Source organism: Prunus mume, linkage group LG8 (genome assembly GCF_029339155.1).
Source record: "Prunus mume cultivar Tortuosa linkage group LG8, ASM2933915v1, whole genome shotgun sequence".
NCBI classification, from domain to species: domain Eukaryota; kingdom Viridiplantae; phylum Streptophyta; class Magnoliopsida; order Rosales; family Rosaceae; genus Prunus; species Prunus mume.
In genome coordinates, this window is record NC_142705.1 from 12,796,937 (window position 1) to 12,805,038 (window position 8,102).

An 8,102-nucleotide genomic window follows, 5' to 3' on the forward strand; every position below is an offset into this window, starting at 1 on the left:
CAAAATAAGATCCTGATTCGGATTGGGTTTGGGGTCATCAAAATAGATCCTGATTCAGATCAAATTCGGGCCAAAGTCTGCATCTGTAGGAGCTGAGCCATTTGGGCACTCAACTTGGCTATAGTTGGTTGAGAAGGAGAGAAGGAGTCGGTGGTGCTACCTCCATGAGGGTTGAAAAATCATCAACCCCATAACGGCGCAGGGGTTTGAAACTAGAGTCAGCAATTCCAAGATCGTGCCGCTCTGATACCATGCTAAAATATGAAAACTATGAGAGAATATTTTTTTGTGTGGGAATTTTCTATGTATTCTTCTCGTTGGAGGTCATATTTATAATACAACGAAACCTGAATGGGCAAGTAAATAACAAATTTCTAAATCTATTTACAATAGGAAATCAAGAATTAAAGTAAATTAATTATAATTATAATAGGAATTCTTGGTGTGTAAGGAAAGTAAGTCAATATCCACAAGTCACGCCAACACATCATTACAATTGTGCGATATGCCTTTTTCGGGAGCGCAACATTTTTCACGAAAATTGAACTGAACCCACTGTGAAGTAGTAACCATACCGGACCAAAGCCCCACACCCCCCCACCCCTACTTGTGCTTAAGGTTTGTCTTGAACTTTTCTCTTTGTTGGACTTTTTATTTATTTTTGTTCTTGAGTGATTTGCAGATTGTGATTCGTGAGATTGGGTGGGGGTTTTTCAATGTGAGCCAAAATTACATAGAAAGTAGCACAATTTGATAGAGTAGATGATTTATATATGACATTGCTTGGCTCCCGGGGAGCCATTTCTCCTCACATATAAATTACAGTCTGACACGGCACGTATACAAAAATTCGAGTAGACATTAATCTGCTTTAAATTTGATTCTTAATGCCTGATCAAGAAGATGGGAAGGGATTGAGCCTAGCCACAAAGGATGAGCCCTTGGTAGTGTTAATCCAGCTGCCTCTTCCATGTCAACATTATTGCTCCCTCCTTCAACTTTCCACTCAAAGCACTGGACCATAGCTGCAAGTGTTGTCCGCACAACCTGCAATGCCAGTGAGGTTCCAGGGCACCCTCTTCTTCCACTACCAAATGGCAACAGATGAAAATGCTGCCCCCTCACATCCAACTGGCTCTTCCCACTTCCCTCTTCAGTCACAAACCTCTCAGGCTTGAACTCCAATGGCTTCTCCCAGTGGTTGGGGTCTCTGTTGATAGCCCACACATTGACAAACAATCTGGTTTGTGCTGGAATCTCATAGCCACCAATTGTGCGAGATGCCTCTTTCTAATCATAAACTCGGGAGCGCAACATTTTTATTAATTTTGTAACACAAAAATGTTACTCATTTTTATTAAAGCTATACTCGATTACAATCAACCTTTTCACAATGAAAATTAATACTTGGTCAATCTAAGTTCCAAGCAGGCTTTCTAGTGTGCTCCAAAAATATATAATTTAAAAAAAAACAAGAAAAAAATATATAAAAAAAGATAAATCATTAGCAATGGAAACAATTGCCAAAGAAAAGATTAAAGCAAAAGAAATTAACAGAGAAGGCACATGATGTCGTTCATCCGTAGAGCCTTGTGATTGAGCTTTGTCTTGAACTTTCTCTCTTTGTTGGACCTTTTTTTATTTTTGTTCTTCAGTGATTTGCAGATCGTGATTTGTGAGATTGGGCGGGGGATTTTTCAATTTGATAGAGTAGATTAATTATATACGACATTGCTCCTGGAGAGCCAACATATAAATTATAGTCTGATAGGTACACAAAAATAACTCTTATAATTATAAGGCTTAAGTGTTACAGCGCCCTATGAAACATTGATCAATTTCCAATTTCCACAGCACTTGCTCCTTAAAGTTAAAGTGACTCACTTTGCTTCCTTGGCTGATATTTTGTGTCTTACTTTGCCATTCACCTTCAAGTTTGTTAAAAATTCCGTTAAAAATACTGAAGTGGCACCAATAGGACCCGCTATTTTGCTAAACTAAGTGCCATGTGTGAAGAAAAAAAAAAACAATACAAAATGGAAAAATTAATAAATAAAAAATATATCTTCTTCTCCCCTCCCTAGAAGCCTTCGTCACTCTATGTTGTATATCTCCCTCTTCATTTCTCCAAAATCTGATAGCACCATATCCCCCGCCCCACCCCTACCCCTAGCCGTGACCCACCCCCAACCCCATCCCTACCGACAACCCAACACCAACGCACCGACCCCCTTCATCCCTCTCTCTCTCTCTCTCCGATTTGGCCCTCCACCTCACCCCACCACAGCAGCTAATCATCCCTCCACCACCACCATAACTGAAAACTAGATGTTCTCCAATATACAGCTTTGTTCATTAATCGATTTTTAGTTGCTTGGAGATAGCTATAGATTTTACCGTTCCCAACTTCAAGTTCTGTTTCTCGCAAATATCATCAAATAAGCCAAATAAGTGAGGTAATGTCATTTCAGCTCACCTTTTTAGTTATAAAAGAGTGTAAATGAAATAAATAGAGAGAAAAATAGTAGGAAATCACCACTCATAAGTGAAAATAAAATTGAAATAGGTCTTGGTTGGTGGGCTGGGTTGGAGCGATTTTTTATTTATTATTTTTTTGCAGATCTATTGGCCATATTATAATAAATTATGAGCAATGTGGTCTTTTGCTTGCACTGAATTTTGGGGGCTGGACTAGAGACAGAGAGAGACAGAGAGATAGGTGGGTTGTCTTGAGAAGTTTTGTGGTAGGAGGGTGGTAAGAGTTGGTTGCTGGGTGGGTGATATTGGGCAATGGCTTGTTAGATGGTGGTTATGGTGGAGAAATTATAGAATGATACGGTATCACCACATCAGATAGTGATACTTCCACTCCAAAACTGCCACTTGTCACTTTTTAAAGAAAACTACATTTTTTTATACAGCTGGGCTTTCACATCCAATTTTACCCTTTACAATAAAATTAATAAAAGAAAAACCACAAAGAAGAAAATTGCACCAGACTCCCACCCGACTGAAATTACCAGTTCCTGTTCGCCGCCTCCTCTCTCTGAGTTTCTAATCCTCCTTCCATCTCTCTCTACTGTACCAGCAACTACTTTATCTTACATTTGTTGTTTATTTCCGCATTGAAATTTTGCCTATTTATTCATCTCCCTCAAAATAAAAAGAATTAAAAATTGAAAAAACTAGAATATTGTACGCCAACCACTGCACTCAGCTTTGCCTCCCCTGGCGCCCCGGCTCTCTCATAAGAAGAATGAGATATGCATATTCCAATTGATCCCAAGTCAGCTTTTGGGCAAGTCATATTCAATTGAATGAGATCTGCATATTCAATTAAAAAGTCTCAAGTTTTCTCATATGTTATCGAGAGAGGAGAGAGAGATGTAGGGAAGAAGAGAGAGAGAGTGAAAGAGTAGGGTTCGGCGGCGGAGGGAGATAGTTTGGGTAACTTGTTCTCTCTCCTCTTTTTTTTTTCTTTTTACTTTTTGTAGATTTTATTTGAAAGGGTAAAAGTATAATTTCATGTCCAACTGTAATTAGTTTTAACTTTTAAAAATAAAAATAGACAAGTGTCGATTTTGAATGGGAGTATCACCAGCTGATGTGGTGATCCCGCACCATTCTATAATTTCTCGTTATGGTGGGAGGGGATGGCATGGGAGAGAGAGGGGGAGGGGACGAGAGTTAAAAAGGTATGAATTTTTGTTATTTATTATTAATGTTTTCATTTTGTATTTGTCATTTTAAACAGGAAAGAATTTTTTAATTTTTTAATTTTTTTTCTTCACACATAGCACTTAGTTTAGCAAAATATTGGGTCCCATTGGTCCATGTCAGCATTTTTAACCGAATTTTTAACAGAATTGACGGTGGGGGGATAAAGTGAAACACAAAACATCCGTAAATGGAGGCAAAGTGAGTCACTTTAACTTCAAGGGGAAGTACTGTGGAATTGACCAATGTTTCAGGGGCACTGTAGCAATTAAGCCTAATTATAAAGAGAAGCTTTTACATACATGTCATACTATAATTTTCCTGCAAAAAGAAATAATTGGTTACAAGCATTTTTCTTATATTAATATTCGAGTAGACATTAATCTGCTTAAATTTCATTCTTAATGCCTGATCAAGAAGATGGGAAGGGATTGAGCCTAGCCACTGGAACACAAACCAAAGGATGAGCCCTTGGTAATGTTAATGCAGCTGCCTCTTCCATGTCAACATTATTGCTCCCTCCTTCAACTTTCCACTCAAAGCACTGGATCATACCTGCAAGTGTTGTCTGCACAACCTGCAATGCAAGTGAGGTTCCAGGGCACCCTCTTCTTCCACTACCAAATGGCAACAGATGAAAATGCTGCCCCCTCACATCCAACTGGCTCTTCCCGCTTCCCTCTTCAATCACAAACCTCTCCGGCTTGAACTCCAATGGCTTCTCCCAGTGGTTGGGGTCTCTGTTGATAGCCCACACATTGACAAACAATCTGGTTTTTGCTGGAATCTCATAGCCACCAATGCTGCAGGCTTCTGTTGACTCTCTCATAATTAATGGGCCTGTGGGGTGAAGCCTTAAGGTCTCTTTCACTATGGCTTGTAGGTAGCGAAGGTTGGCAATGTCTGATTCTTCTACCAGTCTGTTCTTTCCAACTATGGAGTCAATTTCTTGTCTTGCTTTCTTCATCACTTCTGGGTGGTTGATCAGCTCTGCTAGTGCCCATTCTATCGTGGTTGCGGATGTGTCGGTTCCAGCTGTAAATATATCCTGTGAACATGTATCCAAGGCCTAATTAATAATCAAGAAGTGCTTCATTTGCTTATGCTCATAGCATTTAGAAATTTATTGTGATTTTAAGTTTTCCTAAGCAAGCTAACGTCCGGCCATAAGGAAAAGAATTTGTTTAGGCCCGTTATGCATGTAACCTTCTTCTTACATCGTCCATATTGTAACAGATAGCTTGTACAGAGGGAAGCAAACTACGCTCTAAGTCAATTTAACAACATATAATCAGTGATTATTTATGCTTTAAGGAACTCAGAGTTTCTTGAACTTGAAGCAGTGTTTCATCTACAGATTTGGTGTTACATTAGTTCCATGGATCGAATATTTCTGTCAATCATTAGGATATTATTACATCACTTACCATTTATCTAATTAATAAATGAATGCTTCAATCTTAAATAGAGGCATTAGCTATCAGGGAATGAGCAATATTACGCAGTGAAAGTTGTGTGCAAAGATCAGAGTTATGTACCATGATAAAGGCCTTTACGTTTACCATACTCAACCTAAACTCTGAGGTCTCATCTTCTGATATGTCAAGTAAAATGTCAAGGAAACCCTTAACTGCCTCACCACCCTCACCAAGCTCCTTCTTCCTTGCCTCTTGATGCTCCTTTATAATCCTCTCCATCATAGTATCAAACCTATCGCGCACTTCCTTAAGTCTTTTACCAAATCCCTGCAAATCCAAATTCTTACAAAACCAAATAAAGTCTGACAGATTAAACTTCCCCGAAAGCTCAGCTGTAGCTTTCACCAGCTTCCTAATCTCATTAGCCTTTGTCTCATTTGCAGAGCAACTCTGCCCCATAGTCATTCTTGATATAACATTATTTGTTACCGTCATAAGCTCTGCTCCAACATCAACTGCCTCAGCTGCCTTCGCCTTCTTTAGAATCAACTGTACAAAACTTGTCAACTCTACGCGCCTGACGGGAAGGAGTTGATCGAGTGTTCTTCCACCAAGAAGCTCAGACATGCAAAGTTTCTTCATGAATTTCCAGTAAGGTCCATAAGGAGCAAAGGCAAAATCAGCTGATCCGTATGTGAGATAATCAACAGCAGCAATATAAGGCCTGTTGGAAAAAGACCCTTCATGAGTCTTGAGGAACTCTTTTGCCATGTCAGGTGAGGAAGCGACTACACAAGGGACAGAACCAAGAAAGATGTGAATCAAAGATCCGTAGCGGTTAGACAGCTTGTGAAGAGCTTGGTGAGGTATCGGAGCAAGAAGGTGGAGGTGTCCAATAATTGGTAAGGCCATTGGACTTGGTGGAAGGCGAGGCTTGGTTCGAATTTTGTTGAGTACGATTTGAACAAGAATTGTGGAGACTAGCAACACAAGGAAAAGTATGATATAGCCTTGGAAATGTACTTCCATGGTTGATTGATCTTTGTAATAATCTTGCAAAAAGGCGTTGATCTAAGGGGTTCTTATATAAGGAGATGAAGCACTGTTTTGTTCTCAGAAGTTTTTAGTTCTTGAGGATCTGAGAATCTGCCCCTCAGAACTGAATTTCCCATGATTTGAGAATCTGTTTATATATTCTTGTAAGAGTACATGTTATAAAAATCATATCGCTATCGCTAAGGGGAAGATGGCCATTAGATTAAGACAAGTTTAATCTATTTGTTTACATTTTAAATTGTTTGTTTCCGGTTACATTTGAAAGCAACTAATCATTGGAAAGGCTGTTGTGTGCTGTTCTAAGGGTGAGGAGCAGAGACTGGTTCGGCAGCCGTATTTGGTGCGAAATGGGAGTTTAAATAACAACAAGTGTGCATCTATGTATTAATTACAACGTTGTTCTTGTCATAACTTCTTTGTTTCAAATTTTCAATTGGTTTAGAGCCGTCTATTTCCAAGTTCTTTATTTGTCCTTTTGGTGGGGTGTTGCAAGATTTCAACCCACATTCAACTTTTGGGTTTATTATGCTCGAATTTGCTTCGAACTCTAACATGATTTGATAGCCTAAGGTTAAGTGGATCTGTATGTAAACACTACAAGAATTCTAAATAGAATACTGTCTGGTCTTTCAAAAGGCTTGTTTATATAGAGCTAGTATGCCCTACACCCTATGTGGTTGATATTGCAATATTCAGCAACTTCTATGTCTTGAGGATTTATATGAAACCTGTATTCTATTGCTTCTTATGGGTTTAACTTGAGAGGTTGATAGTATCTGACTTCTTGACACTGAAGAAACACTATCCCAACAGTTCCAAGCAATTTTACTTTGATGCTTTGAGGAGGCACGAAGCCCAACAACTAGAAGACCCTGGGCCTCGAGACCCTGCAATATCTTGAAACAAAAACTTGCCGTAACTAATAGAGAGACTGTAGTGAGGGGTTTTAACGAGGGGCTATAAAATCCAAAATTTTCATACGGGATTATTGGGGATAAGTTCAGAATTAGCCTAAAAATCACGATACCACACTTGTGAATTCCAGAAGCTCATCGTTGTTCTCTATCTTTCACATCCTAAAATCTTTCTGTTTAATCCCTCTCTTTAGAATTCACGATCTAGCAGATCCAACAATAAAGTTGGACCAAAATGTAATTCGTGAGTAAGTTCAAGGAATATTGCTCCTAAAAAATTGACCAATCTTATGTTATTATATATATATTTTTTAAGGTTTAATATCACAAAATGTCCCTAAAGTTTACAAAACTATCAGATTGCATCCTTAATTTTTCTTTTGTCATTCGTGGTCCTCAAGATTAGTATGTATGATCACAAATGGTCTCTGCCGTTAGGTTCCCTCAAAACTCAAGTTAGTTTACTGACGTGACAAGGGGGGATTTGGTTTATGGGAAATGAGGCTTGGGAATTATGTGCCATGTTTGGTAAGTACAAGTGTGGAAATGGTTGCCTAGCATATGGGAAAATAGGAGGGAAAATATCCTTTTTCTCCTTGGGTTTCATTTTCCCTTCGAGTGCTGCTATTTCCACCCACCTGTCCAATTTTCCCACCCATTTTATCTTTAAAAATTTAAAGACAAATTTATCCATTTGTAAAATGACTTCTAAGGACTTAAAGAAAAAATCTCAACACACCTATAACCTCTGCTTCAACGTCTTATCAGCGTTCTCATGTGCTTTTGGGAAAAAATGTGTACTATCCAATATTCAAACAAACCCAATAAGAAAACATGAACAAATGCTTAAAATTGTGAAAGAAATTCAAAATCCCAACATTTCTTGAGAGATCCACTGTTTGGTCACTAAGAAATTAAAAGGAAAAAAATATCAAAAAGCTCTAAGACCCATATTTGGTTCTATTAAGAAAAGTAAAGGCCAAGTCAAACTCAAAGT

The 8,102-nt window shown here is 38.6% G+C and overlaps 1 protein-coding gene across 1 annotated transcript; it reads right to left on the reverse strand.

Moving 5' to 3' along the window:
• Window positions 1–4,078: 4,078 nt before the first annotated feature.
• LOC103339523 (cytochrome P450 93A3-like) lies at window positions 4,079–6,185 on the reverse strand. The gene is made up of 2 exons (XM_008242818.2): window positions 5,256–6,185; window positions 4,079–4,765 (listed from the first exon to the last, which is right to left on the reverse strand). The coding sequence occupies exons 1-2, from the start codon at window positions 6,162–6,164 to the stop codon at window positions 4,130–4,132; spliced, it is 1,545 nt and encodes a 514-aa protein (XP_008241040.2). The 5' UTR covers window positions 6,165–6,185; the 3' UTR covers window positions 4,079–4,129.
• Between the last annotated feature and the right edge of the window lie 1,917 nt (window positions 6,186–8,102).

Bases quoted from the DNA above. Each gene is read 5' to 3' on its own strand.
- LOC103339523 (XM_008242818.2), bottom strand. From the start codon at position 6,164: ATGGAAGTACATTTCCAAGGCTATATCATACTTTTCCTTGTGTTGCTA. The intron at 4,766-5,255 runs GTACATAACTCT...ACATGTTCACAG, and splicing joins ACGTAAAGGCCTTTATCATG to GATATATTTACAGCTGGAAC.